Source organism: Mobula hypostoma, chromosome 25 (assembly GCF_963921235.1).
Source record: "Mobula hypostoma chromosome 25, sMobHyp1.1, whole genome shotgun sequence".
NCBI lineage: Eukaryota > Metazoa > Chordata > Chondrichthyes > Myliobatiformes > Myliobatidae > Mobula > Mobula hypostoma.
In genome coordinates, this window is record NC_086121.1 from 5,491,691 (window position 1) to 5,514,480 (window position 22,790).

A 22,790-nucleotide genomic window follows, 5' to 3' on the forward strand; every position below is an offset into this window, starting at 1 on the left:
TAGAGCGTAGGCTAAATTGCTTGAGGCGCCGGGGGTCATTTCAGGGAATGAGGTACATTGGATAAGGATAGACCAGGTAGTCAGGGGCGCTCAGAGACACGATGCGATCGCTACGAGCCTCCGGCAGTCCATAGAATGTGACCCCCCCCCGTCTTCTTTCAGTTGCTCAGAGAGGTCAGGGAGGAGGAAGATGAATTGGAAGTGGAAGAAGGCTCCGTTAACAAGGTACAGTCCTCGGTAGTAGCTCCTTGTGGTGAAATGACCGGGATCAGCTCCACGCGGGAGACACAAAAGGGGGTCGCGGCAAGTGGGACCCCTCCGCAGGAGGGGACTAGCGGAGAAGGCCGCTCTCTGAAGGGACGGACGGCACTAAGGCCAGGCAGAGGCCGGGGTCCCGCAAGGTGAGGTGTGTGCTATAACTGCGGAGAAGAGGGGCACTTCAGGCGGAAATGTGAACAGCAGAGAGCCCCTCGGAGGGAGAGACCCCGGGTGTCCCAGCGGTGGGGGGGGGGGGTCAGGAAACTTAGAAGAGACTCAGTAAGGGAACGGACTGGAGTCTCTGGGAAAATACATTCCCAACAATGTCCCATGGGTCTATCGAAGGGAAGAGATCCTATCCCAGAAGGATTGGTGGGGCCCCGATCCAGCGTGTTGATACAGATAGAGGGGATAGATGTAAAAGCCATACTCGACATGGGGTCGCAGGTCACATTACTGTACCGGTCGTTCTACAATCAGTATCTGGCGCATCTACCCGACACCTTTCAGTGCACTGGAGATTTGGGGCATCAGTGATGGTGATTACCCGTACGATGGCTATTTGTCTGTGAAACTGGAGTTTCTGGAAGCTGAGGTGGGGGTGTCTGAGGCTCATGAGGCCCTGGTACTGGTGTGCCCCGACCCCGGTGAGACTGGGGGTGTGTCCATTGTGGTGGGGACCAACACCCCTGTTGTGCGGGGACTCCTGGGAGCCTGTAAGGAGAAGGCGGGTGAAGACTTTCTGGAGACCCTGTCAGTGCACCCAGTGTTCCGAGCTGCTTTTGAGGAAGAATGGGGTCGCCCTGGGCTGGACGCGGCGTGTGAACGAGGCACTGTGTGGTGTGCCCAGTCGAAACCCAGGGTGGTACGGCCGGGTGAGGTAGCAAGAGTGATGGGGATCCCTAGATTCCCGGAGTGCTTGAGGGTGAATCCCTTCTAATGGACACCCCGGAAGATCTCGAGGGGGAGTCGAGATTCCCTGCTGGGGTGCTGGTGAGGCCCGAGTTGCAGAAGCCCTCAGGCTAGTGGTGATCGTCAGGAACACTACTGCACGGGAGGTCACCTGTAAGTGAGGAATGTCTCTGGCTCATTTGTTCCCAGTGACGGTGATGCACAGCGCCCCCATGAGGCCAGTTGGGGGAGAGCTGTCGGGAAAAAAGGCCTAAGTTGACCGCTGAAGCTTTTAAATTTGGGGCATCACCTGTGCTGGAGGGTTGGAAGCGGAGGCTGCTGGAGAAGATGCTGACGATGACAGATGTTTCTTCCCCTGACAAGATTGATGCGGGTTGTTCCAGGAGCACTCGCCACACCATATGGGTGACTGAGGATACTCCATTTAGGGAATGATCACGGCGCCTGGCCCCTGCAGGTGTGGAAGACGTGCAGCAGCATTTGTGTAAGTTGAAGGAGGCTGGGATCATCACGGAGTCCCAAAGCCCTTATGCATCTCCTATCGTAGTGGCCCGGAAGCAAAATGGGAAGGTTCGTATGTGTGTGGACTATAGAACACTGAACAGGCGCACGGTCCCTCGGGTTGAAGACGCGCTGGCCTGTCTGAGTGGGGCAAAGCGATTTAGGGTATTAGATTTGAGGTGTGGGTATTACCAGATCCCAATGAGTGAGGCCGATAAGGAGAAGACAGCCTTCATTTGCCCTTTGGGATTTTACCAGTTCGAACGGATGCCCCAGGGCATATCGGGGGCCCCTGCCACCTTCCAGAGGGTCATGGAGAAGACAGTGGGGGATAGGAACCTGCTTTAAGTGCTAGTATATTTGGATGACCTCATAGTATTTGGATCCACCTTGGAAGAACACGAAACAAAGCTAATGACGGTGCTCAACTGACTGAAGCAGGAAGGGTTAAAACGTTCCCTGGACAAGTGCCAGTTCTGCCAGACGTCTGTTAGCTCTGTTGGACACATTGTCTCGCGGAATGGTGTGGTGACCAACCCAGCTAAGATCGAAGCAGTGACCACCTGGCCGAGGCCCCAGACCGTGAGTGCTCTGCACTCATTCCTGGGGTTCTGTGGATACTATCGGAGATTCGTGAAAGGCTACGCCAAGGTGAGTCATCCCCTGAACCAGCTTCTTTGTGGCTACCCTCCCCGGGACAGAGGGAGAAAGGGAGGAAAAGACAGGAGGTGGGAGAATATTTGAACCCATCAGAGCCCTTCGGACAGAGATGGGATGACAAATGTGAAGCAGCTTTCCAGTCACTGAAGGAGATGCTGACTCAGGGGCCGGTGCTGGCTTTTGCAGACCCCCGATTGCCCTATGTGCTGACACCAGTCATGAGGGGTTAGGGGCCGTTTTATATCAGGATCAGGACGCTGGGCTGAGGTCTGCAGTGTTTGTCAGCCGGAGTTTGTCGCCTTCAGAGAGAAACTATCCCACTCTCAAGTTGGGGTTCCTGGTGTTAAAATGGGCGGTGGTGGATAAGCTGACTATCTCTACGGTGCTAAGTTTGAGGTGCGGACAGACAACAACCTGCTCACTTACGTCCTGACCTCGGCGAAACGGGATGCCACAGGCCATTGGTGGCTGACAGCTTTGTCTGTATATGATTTCAGCCTGAAGTGCCGGCCGGGGAGCCGGAATGTCGATGCAGATGCTCTGTCCCGATGGGGAAATGAGGAGCTGGGGAAGGACGAGGAGTGGGAGAGTGTTCCTGCATCCGGGGTGAAGGCGATGTGCCAGTTTGCTATCACTGTGCAGGCTGAGGAGAAGGAGAGGCCCGATCGAGCAGTGGACTCATTGGGGGCATCCAATGACGCTCTGCCCCTAGTGTACTGGGACATGACTGCTCTGAAGACCACACAGCTGTCGGGGTTAAGCCCTGGGGAAGTGGCCGCTGCTCAGCGAGATGACCCGGACATAGGCCCGGTCTGGCACGCCGTGGAAGAGGGGGATGTGACACGGACGGAGACGGCTAAGCACGGTTCAGTGTCCCTGTCACTGAGAGAATGGCGTCGGTTAAGGTTGAAGAACCAAATGTTGTACCGGGTAACGTTACGCCCGAACCAACCTCGGTGTTGGCAGCTGGTCCTGCCGGAGAAGTATCGGAAGCTTGTGTTGAAGTCCCTCCATGATGACTCTGGACATTTGGGGGTGGAAAAGACCTATGGGTTGCTCAAGGATCGGTTTTACTGGCCCCGCATGAGGACGGAGGTTGAAGAGTACTGCAAGTCCTGCATTCGTTGCATACGGCGAAAGACGTTGCCCGGGCAGGCTGCCCCTTTGTCCCACTTGCAGAGTGCCGGGCCTTGGGACCTGGTGTGTATGAATTTCCTGGCCATAGAACCTGATGCCAGGAACAAGGCGAATGTCTTGGTCATTACCCACCACTACACCAGGTATGCTCAAGCTTTTCCTACCAAGGATCAGAGGGCGACTACAGTGGTGAAAGTGCTATGGGAGAAGTATTTTGTGCACTATGGCCTTCCTCAGTGGATACATAGTGACCAGGGACGGGACTTTGAGAGTAAGCTCATGTATGAGTTGCTGGGCATGCTGGGGGTTGAGAAATTGAGGACCACACCCTATCATCCACAAGGCGATCCCCAGCCGGAAAGGTTCTATCAGACACTGCTAGACATGCTGGGGACTCTGGAAATCAGCAAAAAGAATCGTTGGAGTCGACATATTGGGCATCTGGTTCACTGTTACAACTGTACACGCAACAAAGCTACTGGTTACTCGCCCTATTATCTTATGTTTGGGCATGAGGCAAGGTTGCCCATTGACCTCTGTTTCGGGACTGATGCAGGTGAGGTGTCACCGAAGCCTTACTTGAAGTATGTGTCTGATATGAGGAAAGAACTGAAAAGAGCTTACAAGTTGGCCGGGGAGGCAGCCGCCCGGCAGAATCGGGGAAATAAGAGGAGGTATGACCAGAAAGTAAAGTTCCCTCAACTCCTACCGGGAGACTGAGTCCTCATCAGGAATCTGGGATTACCGGGAAAACACGAACTGGCTGATCGCTGGGCAGCCACGCCCTATGTGGTGGAGAGTCAGATGCCAAACCTACCGGTTTTCCAGGTGTGGCTCGAGGATAGAAAAGGGCCTGTCAGGATTCTTCATCGGAATCACCTGTTGCCCCTGGGGCAAGATGTACAGGTAGAGCGGGAGCCTGAGCAGGCGACTGCACTCAGTACCAGGACTCTGCATCCCCACAGGGTGGAAGACGTGCCTAACCCGGGAGAGACGGGCCCGAGCCGAGCCCCTGTAAGGGACACTGATTCAGAGGATGATGACTGGGATGGTTGGTACATTCTGCCATTCGCTGATGCTCCTGTGACGAAAGGAGAGACTCCTGGCCTTTCCCCCACTGGGTTAGACGGGGTAAGAGGGGCTAGTGAGGGGCAGTCCATGGTACCGCAGGGCACTGAAGGAGAGGATGTAGGGCCTGAACCAGAGATAGAGGGTTCCGAGGTGCAGAGAGGCTTGGGTGACCGCTCAGGGGAGGGTTCGCCTCGTAGTTTCAAAGGGTCCCCTGTAGTGTCCGAAGCGGAAGAGTTAGACGAGGGGGTACGTGCGGAGAGGACGGACCTGCGGGGAACGGACAGCGGTTCCAGGGCGGCAGATACCGAACCTCGGGGGTTCGGATGGTGGCCGGAGTCTCGGAAGGATGTTGTGGATGGAATCAGAGGCGTGAGCTCCAACGTATTAAAATCTTAAGACCGATAAGTTACTTAAGTGGCGCCTTTTCTTTTAGTTGTTGCTACTAACCCATCACCAAAATTTGCTATAAAGTATAATTCTTTACTCGCACTTGGTATATTGTTTGGTATTTGTGTCGTGGCTGATCATTAGGCGCCTCACACCGTATCCGCACCAAAGCATTTGCACTGTCGACGGCCATTCACCCTAGGCGACAGGAGTCAGTTGGGGCAAAGGCCGTTACACTTCTGACCAGCAGAGAGCACCTAGTACATGACAACCAATCTGGAAACCTGCCTCACCTAGTGCCATTAACCTCTCCCTGACCTCAGGCAACCTTACTTTGCAGCAGTTAGAACTTGGCAGGTTCACCTTAATTAATTCCACTTCACCTTGGCCTTGAGAGGCCTCTGTTGGTCAGGGTTGATGATGGATGTTGTGTCCTAGCTTTTTACGTATACGCAAGCTGGGGCAGTATGACATTGAGAGCAAGCTGTTGCCCATGCAGCAGGTTTCCCCTCTCCACACACCTCACGAATCCAAAGGAACGGCAGAGAACAAGAGTTTGGCACCGGCAGCAGCACAGGGATGTCCGTCAGCATTGAACTCAACGTAGAACTCGACTGCCTCAGGGACTCAGCTCCAGATTTTTCCTCTCGGGGTTTACTCCCAAAGCCTTCCTCATGAGTGGGTATAGTCACAAGGCAGTGGAGGTTTGAGATCAGAGCTTTCCTTCTCCTAGATGAGCCGCCGACCACAGTTGACAAGCCCTCTCTGTCCGAATCACCTTGACTACTATTTGGTATAGAGTTCCTGATTTACAATTTACAAGATTCAGATTCATTTATTTATCACGTGTACATGATCGCATGGTGAAGTGCGTCGTTTCCTTTAAAAACCAACACGACCCAAGGTTGTGCTGGGGGCAGCCTGCAAGTGGCATCACACATTCTAGCCCCAACATGGAACACAATAAGCAACAGGACAACAGCAAAACAAACTCTTTTAAACACACACACACTCTCCTCCTACTCCAAGGACATGCCCCCACTCTCCATTCTCCAGGCTTCTGTCATTGGGCTTTGACTTCCAGACTTCAGATTCATTTATTTATCATATGTACAGTATCTGCAAATCTCAGCGTGCCTAAGACTTTTGCACAGTACTGTAGTAATTTTATGTATTGCACTGTACTACTGCCAAATATAAAAAGCAAATTTCATGACGTGTGTGAGTGATGAAAAACATGATTCTGATATGGGTCTGTATTGTGGACTGAGAGCAGGAAGGGGACAGGGAGAGGAGAATCATGGTTGGGAAAAGGGGATGGGAGAGGGGAAGGAGTGGGAAGCACCAGAGAGACATTCAGTAATGATCAATAAACCAGTTGTTTGGACTAGAATGACCTCGCATGTTGTCTCAGGTCTGGGTGTGTCTGCAATCTGCCATTGGCACTCCTCCTCTGGCACCTGTCCCACAACCCTCCCACGATGCCCTACCCTCACCATTCTCAGCAGCATTTGCTCCTGCCAGATTCACAAACTCTCTCTCCTCTCTACAACTCATAGTTATATATCTGTGCCTGAGAACAGACAGTGAAGTGTGTCAGTTGTGTTAACAAGCATCACAACCCAAGGATGAGCTGGGGGCGGCCCACGAGTGTCGCCACACATTCTGGCACCAACATAGCATGCCCACAATGCTTTGGAGAACAACACTGTTAAGGACAGTCTCCGCCGAGGTGCGCATTCAAATGACACTGCTACTATCCAGTGCGTCCTTATTAGGGCGACATGATAGCACAGTGGGCAGCATTGACTATATGTAATAGCATTATGCTAACTGCTACGTTCCCCTGCTGCCCCTGTCTAGATACCACTATTGGCAAGAAGCAGTTACTGAATTCACATAGAACCCAGAGCCAAACAGGATATCAGTAGAAGTAAATTAGATAAATCTGTGGGTGGCAACGCGAGCATCGTGATTAGCACCAGGCGTTACAGGGTTCGATTCCTGGGGCTGTCTTTAAGGAGTTTGTATGTTCTTTCCCTGACCACGAGGGCTCCCCCCACAATCTAAAGACATGCAGATTCGGGTTGGTGTGTTGTGGGCACGTTACGTTGGTGCTGGAAGGGTGGCTACACTTGTGGGATGCTCAGCACAATCCTCGCCGATTTGATGCATGTTACTGTATGTTTCAACGTAAATGTGACAAGTGAAGCTGTAAAGTTACAAATAAACTTGATTAAAGAGTTAGAACTTCGGAGAGGTGTACCTACCGACTGCAAAAAGGACAGGGCTAGCACCTTCACAGTGTCGAGGTCTGGTTCTGGCGTTGCTGAGGACTCCACGTTGCTCGGGCATGAGGTGATACTTCAGAGCCTCGATGAGGAGGTCTTTGCACTCGGAGTGGTGCCTGACCAACAGTTCCGTGTCGACGTTACTCATCAGGAAGTCCCGCGTCAACAGAGGCAGGCGCACGCACTTCATCAGCTGTGGGCGTTCACAGAGGCTTAGTCAGTTTCGTAAGACCGTAAGATGAAGGAGTAGAATTCAGCCATTTGACCCATCAGGTCTTCTCCACTCTTCCATCATGGCTCACTCATTATCTCTCCCAAACCTATTCTACTTTCTCCCCATGATCTTTGATGTCCTGCCTAACCAAGGACCTATCAATCACAGCTTTAAATATACCCAATGACGTGGCCTCCGGAGCCATCTATGGCAAAGAATCCCACAGATTCATCACCCTCTGGCTAAAGAAATTGCTCCTCATCGCTTTTCAAAATGGACGCCCCTCTATTCTGAGGCTGTGCCCTCTGGTCACTAATGGAACCATTCTCTCCATGTCCACTCTATCTAGCCCTTTGAATATTCAGTAAGTGAGACAACAGATGACACACTTGTTGGCAGGGACAATCATTTGATTTGGTTCCTTACTCGAGGGACATGCTGGCGTCTGCTATCCACATCATGTTTGACCCAGCTCAGCACGGCCCTATAGACCTCTTCTTCTGAAGGGACATTCAGGTTGTCACTGGAGATAAGATCAAGCACCTGCAAAACAAGGAAAAATTATTCCGTTACAGCACAGAAAGATCCCTTATATGACATTGCAACTGTGTGGCTTAAACCTTCTCGTCTGTCCTCCCCGTCTCAAAACTCAAAGTAAATTTATAATCAAAACTACTAATATGTCACTATACACAACCCTGAGATTCATTTTCTTGAATCAATGAAAAACCACACCAACTCAGGAGGTCCACCAGACTGCAGAAGACAAGAAACTGTGCAAATACAAAACGAAAGAAACAATAATAAAAATAAATAAATAAGTAATATCCCATCCAAAACTGAGAAGTTGCTTTGAGACTGGAAAAATTGTAAGCAAATACGGATAATTTTTTTGCTTCCAACTATGTTAACTTATGAGATGTGGACTTTACGGGCAATGCCATCATTTACCGCCCATCCTATCATCACCGATAACCGGGCTCAGAACATCTACTGCTCAAACATACTTTATTTTACTTGTGCACAAGAAAAGCAGCCCTGTCACCACTCTCTTCTGAAATCTATACAGAAGTTGATTTTTATATAGAATTTACTAGCAATTATGGATGTTGAGCATTTGGTAAGCTATGTTTGAATTCCTTACTTGCAAGAACATTCACCATTCACAATACCAGTGTTAAAAGTCAATAGAAGCTACAGTGCCTAGAAAAAGTATTCACCCCTCACCCAGAAGTTTTCATGTTTTACTGTTTTACATTGAATCACAGTGGATTTAATTTGGCTTTTATTTTGACACTGATCAACAGAAAAGACTCTTTCTTGTCAAAGTGAAAACAGATCCCTACAAAGTGTTTGTAGAGTGTTCAGTATTTGGTCGAGTGAAATTATCCTCTCTGATTGAGGGGTCATAACTGTTCCTGAACCTCGTGGTGTGGGTCAGGAGTCATATGGGCCCAGTGAGGTTGGTTTTACAGACTTTCTTTCTTGAGAGACATATGAGGGTTTTTACAACAATCCAACTTCATGTCACCATGGGGTAAAACACTGGGGACAATCTAAAAAAAAATTACATTAAAAGATAACTTCAAACCACAGAGAGAATGCAGGTACACTTTCCAAACTTTGGTTCCAACCCTGTGTTCACAAGCTTGTCTGGTCACTTGAACTCTTGTGTCTGGTCCCTGTGTCAATGAGTCACAAAACCCCAACCCTACCTTTTGTCGTGTAACCCCAATCCTTCTGTGCAAGTCCTTGTATTTAGGAATATTCAAAGATTTAAAGTACATTTACAGAATAGAACTCTGAGATTCATCCTCCCACAGGCAGCCATGAAACAAAGAAATACCATGGAACCTGTTCAAGTAAACATCAGACCCTCAACGTGCGAAAAAAAGAACAAATTGTGCAAACAGCAAATAGTGAGCGAGCATTGCATAGAATGTCAAACATCAAACCAGTGATATTCAGTTTAGTTCAGTTCAGTGCCGTGCCGTGCTGCTAGCCAGTGCAGGCTGCAGGGTCATTCCTCGCCGAGGCATCCCAGTCGCAATTGATCATCCCAAACAATCGACTCAAAAACAGCAAAAACAATTTGTCCCCTATCCCTAACCTCTGTGTCTGAGTTCTTCCAGCCTCACTCTAAATCTTCTATTCAAAATTCAAAGTACATTTATTATCAAAGTATGTATACATTATACAACCCTGAGATTTTCTTCTTGCAGACAGCCACAAAACCAAGAAACACCTTTGATGTCATTTAAATAAAACCCCCACACAAGTCCATCAAACGTGTAAAAAAAAGAACAAATCATGTAAACAGCAAAAAAGCAAACAAATAGCACACAGAACATTAACCATCAAACTGCAGAATCCCCAAAAGTGACTCCACAGCCATGAGCTGCCGAGGTGAGTGAAGACGGTCCAGGAGCCAATGATTTGGTGGCCGTAGCCGCCATCAGTCAGTTCAGCGCTGTGTCAATGGCTGCAGGCTACAGCTGCAGATCCAGTTCCATGCTGTAGTGCCTGAAAATAGTAAAGCACACTCTGCACTGAGGACGTTAAACGTCAAACTGCAGCCCAAAGTAAGTCCACAGCCGTGAGCCGCCGAGACAATTAAACCTTGTAGTGTGGGACCCAAGACTCCTGCATCTTCCTCTGGCAACCGCAAGAGGGAGACTGGTCAACCACAGGCAGACAGCACTGAACAACTCTTCGTTTTCCCCTCTCGTCCTCGTCGATCTTAATCTTGCTCACCACATTAATCAGCGTGGAGTAATGGAACCGACCACGGGTTCGTATTCTACCACTCTCCCAGGAGATCGCTGAAGTGCCAGGTCGTTCAGTTGGCCCAAAAATACATTCATAAAAGGGGAATTACAGCCTGCATCGATCGCAGTGCAGAATAAGTATATTTAGAAGAAGAAGAATATCCAGTTTGTTTGTAAACTGTCTGCAGGATGTCACCACCGGTCCTTGGCACCATCTTGCTGGAACCCTGTTGGTCAGCATTAGACCCATTTGATCAGCTGACCCATATGCATAAATTCTTCTGTCCTAATGTTAGTGCTTCACCTTTATGTTAGTGCTCGTGTCCTATCCTAACAGTCCTAATCCTAACCTTTGTGCCTGAGATCTTGTCCTTTAGTGCTAACATATTCTGGACGCAGTGTGAAGTCGAGATGGTGCTAAAGGTGATCTCTTTGCTTGCATCTTCGGAAAGAGCTCGATTTCTATCTTTGATCTCTCTTTCTTTCCCTTTTCGAGATTATTTTGAAGACCCTGACCTGGAGTTACACTCTGACTTCAGCTCTTTGCGGGAATGGGACCCGTTCTCAGGGCTTCACGGCCAGCCGCTTTTTGATATCCCAAGGACACAGACTGGAAGGTGAGCACGCCCTCAGGGTTCTGGGTTTGCATGACCCTGGAGACGTGCTGATTCTAGACCGTTGCCCCTGACTGAAGCATCGCGGGAGAACACGGAACATTGGGAGGAGCGGCTTAGCTGCCATGGTTGTGTGTCTGGAGACCTGCGCCTTTCTAGTGCCGACTTTCTGGGCGCAGAGCTCGGAAAACACGAAGCAACAGGTTTTGTTGCACGCTCGGTGGAAGGTACTGATGCTTTTTTTGCTAGTGGGAGTGGGGGGGGTCAATACCTTACTGCTGCTTGTGCGTGGGGGGGGGAACACTTCCTTTTCCCTTATTAGGGAGAGACAGGGCCTGTGGCATGTCAAATTACCGGGTGAACGAGTAGTTTTTGGAGCACTGCAAGTCTGTGACTTTATTGATGCTTGCTGCAAGCTTGAGTGCTCGGAGGATACTGATGCTTTTTGTTGGTGGAGGGTGGGGGTTATCTTGGCTGCCGTTTGTGCGTGGGAGGAGGGATCTGCGGACACCTTTGGGGTTTTTATGTTTTAACCCCACCAGCACTTCTACTTTTGTGGATGTTTGTGAAGAAAAATATACATTTCTCTTGACATTAAATGTACCTATTGAACCTATTGAAACCTTACTGTGTCACATCCTTCTGTTGTCTGCTCTCACGTTTTGACCTTCAGTTTTTCCTCCTAATCCCTGTCCCTTTGTCCTCGCGTTAACCCTTGTGTGTGTCCTATGCTCATATTGCTTACCCAGACACTTGTTTCTGTGTCTCACAGACACATCCTTACCCTGAGCTCAATCCTTGTTTGTGTCCCATCCCCATATCCTCACCCTGACCGATCCGAGCATGTGTGTGTGTGTGTGTGTACATGTGCGCACGCACGTACAATCCTCCTAAGCTCACCCTGACCCTAACCTTTGTTCCTGTGTCTTACCTCAATCCTTGTGTGCGTCCTATCCTTGTGTCATTACTGTAACCCTAACTGACAGTCACAGCCTTACCCTGACCCTAACCCTGAGAGAAGCCAAGATACTTGAGAATTGAATATAGATCGCAAGAAATGCAAGTGCGGTTGGGCCAGGTTAATGAAGGTGTGGGCCAAATCAAAGTCACACTAATTCTCAAGATCAATAAACACAAGAGGGATAGTATTCCCACTGCCTATATATTAACACCCAAACCCTCATTCCTGAGTGTTTATGCAAAGTACACTTACATCAAAGTAAGCATGCGGTTTACAACCTTGAGCTCCGTCTTCCTACAGACAGCCTCAAAACAAAGAAACCCCGTGGAATCTGCTCAAAGAAAACATCAAACACCCAATGGGGAAAAAAAGACCAAATCACGCAAACAGCAAAAACCAAACAAAGAACACATATAATACAAAACATCAAACCATGGAGTCCTTGAAACAGTCCAGGACTGTTCAGTTCAGTTCAATCCATTGCTGAGTCGGTCATTGACTGCAGGACGCAGAGCCAGCCAGCCCCAATCAAAATTGCACAAAACAGCGATTAATAAAAGGGAGTAACTGGAAACACAAACCTGTTTCAGTGGTAACAGCATAAATTCCTCAGTCTTGGAAACCTCCACAAAGTGCTGGAGCACGTACTTGTGTGCAGATTTCAGCAGGTCACTGCAGGAGTGAGTGTCCGCGAATCCCCGGATCCCTAAGCAATTGGACGGATCGAGCTGGCTCAGCAGGAATTTGCAGCAGGCGTCCCGGACTCCGTTCAGCTGCAGCAGGCTTGCCGCAGGGAGCAGGGTCTAGAGGGGCGGTGAATCACATCATCTGAGGTTTACAAATACAACCCGATCTTACACTTCTAAAGCATCTTATGTCAGAATGCTGTTCATTGACTTTAGTTCGGCATTCAATACTGTGATCCCCTCTAAGCTGATCGCCAAACTTCGCCAGCTTGGTATCAGCTCATCCCTCTGCAATTGGACCTTGGACTTTCTGACTAACACATCCCAATCAGTTAAGTTAGACAACCTCTCCTCCTCCACTCTCACCCTGAACACCAGTGTGCCTCAAGGCTGTGTGCTGAGCCCTCTTCTGTACTCCCTTTTCACCTATGACTGCGTTCTTGTACATGGTTTTAACTCCATAATCAAGTTCGCAGATGACACCACGGTGGTTGGCCTGATCAGAGGGGATGACGAGACAGCCTACAGGGACGAGGTCCAGCACCTGGCTGTGTGGTGTGCCGATAACAACCTGGTCATTAACACCCAGAAGACCAAGGAGATCATTGTGGACTTCAGGCATGCTAGGAGCCACACTCATGTCCCCATCTACATCAACGGAGCTGTAGTGGAAGGTGTATCATGCTTTAAGTTCCTTGGTGTCCATATTTCCGAGGATCTCACCTGGTCCCTGAACTCCTCCATCCTGATCAAAAAGGTGCAATAGCGCCTTTATTTCCTGCGGAGCATCAAGAAAGCTCACCTCTGTCCCAGGATACTGACGGACTTTTACCACTGTACCATTGAGAGCATACTCACCAACTACATCTCAGTGTGGTATGGCAATTGTCCCATATCAGACTGTAAAGAACTCCAGCGTGTGGTGAAAACTGCCCAGCGAATTATCGGCACCCAATTGCCCACCATTGAGAACATCTACCATAAACGCTGCCTGGGCAGGGCGAAAAGCATTATCAAGGATGCATCTCACCCTAACCATGGACTTTTTACTCTCCTCCCATCCGGTAGGCGCTACAGGAGCCTCCGCTCCCGCACCAGCAGGCACAGGAAGAGCTTCTTCCCTGAGGCTGTGACCCTGCTGAACCTCACATCACAGCGCTAAGCAGTATTGCATCTGTATTGTACTGTCTCAGTACTTTTATATTTGTGTGCTGTAGCACTTACTTTTTATTCACAGTTATTTTGTCAATAACACTATTCTTTGCATTTCTGGTCGGATGCTAACTGCATTTCATTGGCTTTGTATCTGTACTCGGCACAATGACAATAAAGTTGAATCTAATCTAATCTAATAAGTTGTTCGGCACAACTTTGTGGGCCGAAGGGCCTCTATTGTGCTGAAGGTTTTCTATGTTCTATATTTCTAATCTAATCTAATCTTTTAAAGCAATTGTTAGATTCAGGTTTATTTATCATATGTACATCAAAACTTACAGTGAAATGTGTCATTTCCATTAACAACCAGCACACCAGAGAAGGCTCTGGGGGCAGCCCGCAAGTGTTGCCACCCATTCCCGTATCAATAATGCTCAGCAGAATATCATAGAACACACCAAGCAACAAAAGAACAATGGTGAAACAAGTCCTGATCCTCGTTCCCACCATACTTACTGCCTGTTCCGACGCTACCATTTAGGGCAGCAACCCCCATCTCTGGTGATGTTCAGAGCTTCCTTCATCATGTCAGTAGCTTCTTCCTAGTTTTCACTACTGTCAGTCACGCAAGTTCTGGGTGGAGACTCAGGAATACCGTCACACTCAGATTCTTCATTGCTGTTTCCATAACAGTTTTGTTTGACAAGTCGGGTTGTTAGTCCTGAACTGAACCCCTAAACCTGGAGGACCGGTGGACCACTCTTAGTCTGGCCTCTTCCCTTTGACCTGTTTGGTATGCGTGACCCTACCAAGAACTAAAGCACAAGGCCCTGACTCCAGCCAACATGGCTCTCCGAACCACAAGGTTGTGGTCCTCTTGGAGGGTCCCACACAGTACTCCACCCCAGGAGAGACGTTTTACAATGTCAGTGATAAGGGATCAATTCCCGTAATTGTCTAATGGGTCTGTGCGTTCTCCCTCCCCATGACCATATGGGATTCCTCTGGGTGCTCCAGTTCCCTCCCACATTCCAAAGACATTTGGGTTGGCAGACCAGACGTGATGGGCTGAATGGCCTAATTCTGCTCCTATGTCTTGTCGTCTTATTGGTTATAAGTTGTGGGTTTGCTATGCTGGCACCAGAACCATGTCAACACTTGTGGGCTGCCCCCAGCACATCTCAGACTGTGTTGGTTGTTGACGCGATGGCACATTGTCGCTGTACGTTTCGATGTTTCAATGTACATGTGCTATAAAAAAAACTTAACAACAAGTGAAACATACAACTTTTGAAGGGATTTAAAGGCGGCACAGGAAACGCAAAAAACTCATGGGAGAAGCCAAGTGACCTACCTGCACGTTACCCTCTCCCACCACAATCTCGGCAGTGTAGGCGTACTGTATGAGCTGCTCTAAGGCTTGAGGGTCAATGTCATGTAACGTCACGTGCGTTTGGCGACTTTCACTCATCTCGTCTGCAAACAGACCCAACAGAAAGCAGGAGACAGCGGATGACATCAGAGGTAGACCATGAGATATAGGGCAGAACAGTAGCGTAGTGGGCAGCGTAATGCTTTACAGTACTAGCGGCCCGGGTTCAATTCCTGCCGCTGTCTGTAAGAAGTTTGCACGCTCTCCCCGTAACCACATGGGTTTCCTCCACGTGCTCCGGTTTCCTCCCACGTTCCAAAGACGTACCAGTTTGTCGGTTACTTGGCCACTTCCAGCTTAATGATGTGATGCTGAGGCTTTATAAGGCATCGGTCAGACTACACTTGGAGTATCGTGAGAGTTTTAGGCCCTTTATTTAAGTAAGGATGCTCTGGCATTGGAGAAGGTCCAGAGGTGGTACATTGGAATTATTCCAGGAACAAAAAGGTTTTGATGTCTCTGGGCCTGTACTCACTGGAATTGAGAAGAATGAGGGGGAGATCTCATTGAAACCCATCGAATAACAAAAGGCCTAGATAGAGTGGACTTGGAGAGGTTGTTCCTTCAGTGGGTGAGTCTAGGACCACAGGGCACAGATTCAGGATAGAAGGATGTCCCTTTAGAACAGAGATTAGGAGGAATTTCTTTAGCCAGAAGGTGGTGAATCTGTGGAATTCATTACTACAGCTGGCTGTGAGGCCAAGTCTTTGAGTATATTAAAGCAGAGGTTGATAGATTCTTGATTATGAAGGGCATCAGAGGTGATGGGGAGAAGGAAGGAGAATGGGGTTGAGAAGAACAATAAATCAATGAATGGCAGGGTAGAATCAATGGGACGAATGGACTAATTCTGCTCCTATGTCTTATAGTCTTCATTACATCCTTGCTATCCCATATGACCAGAGCTGCACACAACACTGTGTGCATACACTATATTGTACACAGTATTTCTAAGTGCAGCCTCACCAACATCATTTATAGCTGTACCACAATTTCCAACTCTTGTACTCAGTGGCATGACCAATGAAGGCAAATGTCTTCTTCACCATCCTGTCTTCCTGTCTCTTCACTTTCAGTAACCACAGCACCGTGCAAAAGTCTTGCGCACATACCATATATACAGCTAGGGAGCCTGAGGCTCTAGTGTAGTATCTTACACATTGCACTGTACTACTGCTGCAAAAAAAAGATCATGACATATGTGAGTGACGATAAACCTGATTCTGATATGGGTCTCTATTGTGGACTGAAAATGGGAAGTGGGCAGGGAGAGGGGGAATCATGGTTGGGAAAAGGGGAAGGGAGAGGGAAACACCAGAGAGACATTCTGTAATGATCAAAAGACCAATTGTTTAGAATCAAATGACCTTGCCTGGTGTCTCAGGGCTGGGTGTGTCTGAACCCGCACCACCTCTCTCCCCTTTCATCCTTCTCCACTACCTGTCCCACACCCCTCCCACGGTGCTCCGCCCTCGCCATTCCCAACATCCTTTGCTCCCGCCAGATTTATAAACTTGCTCGCCGCTCCACACTAACAAATACAGTGTGCAAAAGTCAGGTACCCTAACTATATATACACATGCCTAAGACCTTTGGTTGGCACGTGGCCAAGTGGTTAAGGCGTCGGTCTAGTGATCTGAAGGTCGCTAGTTCGAGCCTCAGCTGAGGCAGCGTGTTGTGTCCTTGAGCAAGGCACTTAACCCCACATTGCTCTGCGATGACACCAGTGCCAAGCTGTATCGGCCCTAGTGCCCTTCCCTTGGACAACATCGGTGGCATGGAGAGGGGAGACTTGCAGCATGGGAATTGCCGGTCTTCCATACAACATTGCCCAGGCCTGCGCCCTGGAAACCTTTCAAGGCACAAATCCACGGTCTCACGAGACTAACGGTTGCCTGTAAGATCTTTGCACTGTACTGTATATACCTGTACTCCCAGGTGCTTGTGTTTTGCATCACCTTCCAGAGCCCCACCATTCCCTGTACTAGTCTTGACCTGGTTTAACTCAAAGTGTAAAACCTTCACTTGTCTTTATAAATTCCATTTGTCACTCTCTGGCCTATTGACTGTTGGATTAGACTGTTTAATTGTCATTTTCTTTGCAGCTTAACAATTAATTACCTGCTTGTATTTTATAGTACTACTTATATACACATAACTGTTTAGTATGTTTCCTAGTTGTCACAGTTTGTAAACAGTGTGTCCTCAAGTGGTTATATTTGTATGATATTAGAAGCATCTCTTGGTATTGCATTATTTAAATAGGGGTTATCTGATTGGTTGACACTTATCTGCAAATTTGAATGGAATGTTTATCTGTAGGGATATAAAAAGAGCTGATCGTACGACCACACCTCATTTTGCTTCTTCTATCCCTTCTGATGCTGTCCATTTTCAATTTTCTTTGTTGTATTAACGCTTAACAAAACGATCGTGAAGCCTCTCTTCTGACTTCAGAAAAAAACCTGGATTTAAAAACATCAGAATCCAACATTCCCAAGCTGGCCCAGATCCTCTTGTAAACTCTGATAAGTCTCTAATAGATGGGCTGATTGGCCTGTTTTCATGCTGTGTGACTCTTCAATAACCAGCAAGCACAGAGACACCAATACATGCTAAGGCTTGGAACTATATAGGACACAGTAACCCACTCAATGGGCAGATCACCTACAACAGTATATTTTGTATTGTTTACTTCCTTTGCACATTGGTTGTTTGTCAATCTTTGTTATGTATAGTTTTTCATTGATTCTATTATGTTTCTTTGTTTTCACAAAATCACAAGACAAAGGAGCAGAAGTAGGCCATTCGGCCCATCGAGTCTGCTCCGCAGCTCCCCCATGAGCTAAACTATTCACCCATCTAGTTCCAATTTCCGGCTTTTTCCCCATATCCCTTGATACCCTGACTAATTAGGTACCTATCAATCTCCTCCTTAAACACCCTCCATGATCGGGCCTCCACAGCTGTATGTGGCAACGAATTCCACAAATCCACGACCCTCTGGCTAAAAAAATTCTCCTCATCTCTGTTTTAAGTGGGTACCCTCTAATTCTAAGACTGTGGCCTCTTGTCCTGGACTCACCCACCAAGGGAAAAAACCTTTCCACATCTACTCTGTCCAACCCTTTCAACATTCGAAATGTTTCTATGAGATCCCCTCTCATTCTTCTATACTCTAATGAATACAGTTCAACAGCCGACAAATGCTCCTCATATGTTAGCCCCTGCATTCCAGGAATCATCCTCGTAAATCTTCTCTGAACTCTCTCCAACACCAGAACATCCCTTCTAAGATAGGGGGCCTAAAACTGCACACAGTATTCCAAATGAGGTCTCACCAGTGCCCCATAGAGCCTCATCAACACCTCCTTACTCTTGTACACTATTCCTCTTGAAATGAATGCTAACATAGCATTCGCTTTCCTTACTGCCAATCCAACCTGGTGGTTAACCTTTAGGGTATCCTGCATGAGGACCCCCAAATCCCCTTGCACTTCCAATTTTTGAATTTTATCCCCATCTAAATAATAATCTGTCCCATTATTTCTTCTTCCAAAATGTACAACTGTACATTTCTCAACATTGTATTTCATCTGCCATTTCTTTGCCCACTCTCCTAAACTGACCAAGTCTCTCTGCAACCTTTCCGTTTCTTCAACACTTCCTGCTCCTCCACCTATCTTGGTGTCATCCGCAAACTTAGCCACAGAACCATTTAATCCATAATCTAAATCATCGATATGCATTGTAAAAAGAAGCGGCCCCAACACCGACCCCTGCGGAACACCACCAGTAACCAGCAACCAATCAGAATAGGATCCCTTTATTCCCATTTGTACATTCTCCTCATGACTGGGTGGGTTTCCGCCAGGTGCTCAGATTTCCCCCGTGTATAAGAACGTGTGGGTTAGTAGGTTAGTTAATCACGTGGCTGTGATTGGTTGGTGTGGGCTCATTGGGCCGGAAAGACCGGTTACTGTGCTGTATCGCTAAATAAAAATAAATAAATGAAATAGAACCATTCTCTGCCACATTCTCAGGGGAATTAAGGATGAGCAATTAAATAGTAATCCACAAAAAATGCTAGAGGAACTCAACAGTCAGGCAGTAACTATGGAAATGAATAAACAGTTGTTTCAGGCCGAGACCTTTCATCAGTACTGTGGATTCAGCCAGTCCTGATGAAGGGTTATGGCTCGAAACATCGACTGTTTATCCATTTCCACAGATGCCACCTGACTGCTGAGTTCCTCCAGCACTCTGTGTGTGTTGCTCTGGATTTCCAGCATCTGTAGAATCTCTGATGTTTATTCAAGATTCAAATTCATTTAATGACATTTCCGGTACACAAGTGTAAAGGAGAACAAAATAATTGTCACTCTGGATACAAAGCAGCACAAAAATAATAAGATAAAGAACACAATATTAAAAAATACAATAAATATAATTACATAAATACACAAATATTTGTATATCTGTGCACTTGTAATGCCACTGTGACACTCTAATTTCTTTTGGGATCAATAAAGTATCTATCTATCATACACTGTACACAGATCGTATGTCCATAAAGTGACGCTTGGCACAGGAGTGTCTGTAGGTAAGGTGACTTTGACAGGAAATGATAAAGTAGTGGTGGTTGGGGGTGTGGAGGGCTGAGTTAACCGGTGGAGGTGTTGCTTGGGGTAAGTAACTGTTATGGGCTCTCCTGGTCCTGGTAATAGATGCTACGTAGCATGAGAAGTTGTGTTAGATGTGCACTTCAATGCTTAATTGAAGTCAATTAAATGCCTTGCGACACCCACGATCACCCCCCCCACCCCAAATGAAGGGACTTACTTGTAAACATGGCATGGAAGTACGGGCTGCAGGAGGCGAGCACCAGTTTGTGTGCCTTGATTTCCTTGTTCCCCACATGCAGCACGATGTCGCAGAGCAGCCCCCGCTGCCGCATCCTGTTCATGGAGACGAAGGCATCGTGGTAGTGCCGTTTGGAATTGTGGGAGATGCTGTGTCCGTCACGGTTCAGTAACTGCATTCCGCCTTCCATCCTGGGAATCCGCTCCTTTCCCCCCTTCACTCGATGGCTCTGCTCTTTCCCACTGCCAACGAGAAGCAAGGTTTAAGCAAATCAAACTGAAAGGAACTGGAATTAGAGCTAGTTTACTACTGCATGGGTGGCGGGGTGGAGCTATGTCTCTACCAAAGGAGGTGTAGGGCACTCCTTCCCTCCAAAGCAACATACACAAATCGCTGGAGGAACTCAGAAGGTCGGGCAGCATCCACGGAGATTAATAAACCGTTGACGTTTCGGGCCAAGTCTTTTCTTCAGGACTGGAAAGGAAGGGGGAAGATGCCAGAATAAAGAGGTGGGGAGGGGAAGGAGGATAGCTACAAGGTGAGTGGTGAATTCAGGCAGGTGGTAAAGGTAAAGGGCCGGAGAGGAAGGGACATGATAGGAGAGGAGAGTGGACCATAGGAGAAAGGGAGGCAACAGCCGGGTGAGAAGAGGTAAGAGGCCAGATTGGGGAATAGAAGAGAAGGGGAGGGAATTTTAATGGAGCGGAGGTGCTCGACAAAGCAGTTCCCAATTTATGACAGGTCCCTCCACTAGCCTGCAGATCACCCTTGGGTAAGGCACAGCACCTGCTCAGATCCACCCACTGATGCCAGGCAGACAATCTCTGAAGAGTATTGATAATGTCTGGGGTCACCTGTCTTGTAAAGACACTGCCCAAAAGAAGGCAATGGCAAACCACTTCGGAGGAAAATTTGCCAAAATCTATTATGATCATAAGACCATCTCTGCCCACGTCTTACGACAGGGCAGAGAACGATGGTGATTATTACTGTCACATGCACCGAGATACCGTGAAAATCTTGTCTTACACACTGTCCATACAGATCAAATCATTCTGCAGTGCATTGAGGTAGAAAAATGTAAAACAATAACAATGCAGAATGAAGTGTAACAGCTACAAAGAAAAATCAAAACTAAATTTATTATCAAGGCAAGTAGACTCAGTGGCTGCTTTATTATGTACCTGCTCGTTAATGTAAATATCTGATCAGCCAATCGTGTGGCAGCAACTCAATCGATAAAAGCATGCAAACAGGGTCAAGAGGTTCAGTTATTGTTCAGAACAATCATCAGAATGGGGAAAAAATGTGATCTAAGTGACTTTGACTGTGGAATGACTTGGTGCCAGACAGGGTGGTTTGAGTATCCCAGAAACTAATGATCTCCTGGAATTTTCACACACTACAGACCCCAGAGTTTGCAGAGAATGGCGTGAAAAACAAAACCATCCAGTGAGCAGCCATTCTGTGGGTGAAAAAGCCTTGTTAATGAGAGAGGTCAGAGGAGAATGGCCAGACTGTTTCAAGCTGACAGTAGCTCAAATAACCACACGTTACAACAGCGATGTACAGAAGAGCATCTCTGAATGCACAACACGCGGATGGGCTACAGCAGCAGAAGATCACACCAGGTTCCACCCCTGTACCAAATGAAGTGGACACAGAGTATTTCTTGTTGTAATTTGTTTATTGCACTATACTGCTGCCAGAGAAGACCACTACATAGGTCAATGATATTAAACCTATTCTGATTCTGATACCTTTGGAATATATGACATATTCATGCAACTAAGAAAACGAATTCAGAATCTGTTATCCAATATTTGCATTTAATATTTGGAAGCTACTTGCCCTTTAAATTGCACCCATTGCAATAAAGAGTCTGTAATTCTACTCCAGTGACGCAGGTAATAATTGTTTTCTATACAACTACAAGGGTATCTATTCTCCACACACCTGATATATCATCAGAGGTTTCTGTTCCAGTCTGCCATTTCAAGGAAGTTGTCTCCTTCACTGTAACACACACGACGTGCTGGAGGAACTCAATAGACAATAGACAATAGGTGCAGGAGCAGGCCATTCGGCCCTTCGAGCCAGCACTGCCATTCACTGTGATCATGGCTGATCATCCACAATCAGTATCCAGTTCCTGCCTTATCCCCTTAACCTTTGATTCCGCTATCTTTAAGAGCTCTACCCATCTCTTTCTTGAAAGCATCCAGAGACTTGGCCTCCACAGCCTTCTGGGGCAGAGCATTCCATATATCCACCACCCCCTGGGTGAAAAACTCAGCGGGTCAGGCAGCATCCTGATGAAATGTTTCGGCACAAAGCGTCGACAGTTTATTCATTTCCATAGACCTGCTGAATTTCTCCAGCATTTTGTGTGTGCATCTCCAAGATTTCCAGCACCTGCAGAATCTCCTGTGTTTATGATGTGCAGGAATCAGGGTGTTTCAAGGTTATTTCTCAGAAAAAAGCGTTCTCTTATGTTTTATTCAAAATAAATTCTACAGCATTATGTGTCCTTGTGTGTTTTTTCCAACTGGAAGGATCTCCTGTCTCACTGGTTGCGTCGTGATGCTGACTACACCATTTACGTTCCCTTCTGGACACCCCAAAGTGCATTAAACCAGTGAAATACTTTTCTTAAGACTTACAGGGTATAACATTACAGTACAGGCCCTTCAGCCCACGATGTTGTGCTGATCCCAGAACCAACTCTAAGATCAATCTAACCCTTCTTTCTCACATAGCTCTCCATATTTCAATCGTCCGTGAGCCTAACTAAGAGACACTTAAGTGTCCAGAATCATAATCAAAATCAAGTTTATTTTCATTGACATATGTCATAAAATTTGTTGTTTTGCAGCAGCA

General features: G+C 47.5%; 1 protein-coding gene across 1 annotated transcript in view; it reads right to left on the reverse strand.

Annotated features, from left to right (window-relative positions):
- klhl17 (kelch-like family member 17) overlaps positions 1-22,790 on the reverse strand; it is a 69,455-nt gene that overhangs the window by 33,308 nt on the left and 13,357 nt on the right. Inside the window, exons 4-8 of the mRNA XM_063032938.1 lie at positions 19,890-20,152; positions 14,970-15,091; positions 12,356-12,577; positions 7,858-7,974; positions 7,197-7,410 (exon numbers count right to left, since the gene is read on the reverse strand). Of these exons, the coding sequence (XP_062889008.1) occupies positions 7,197-7,410; positions 7,858-7,974; positions 12,356-12,577; positions 14,970-15,091; positions 19,890-20,100 (886 nt within the window). The 5' untranslated portion in view covers positions 20,101-20,152. The remainder of the gene's footprint in view (positions 1-7,196; positions 7,411-7,857; positions 7,975-12,355; positions 12,578-14,969; positions 15,092-19,889; positions 20,153-22,790) is intronic.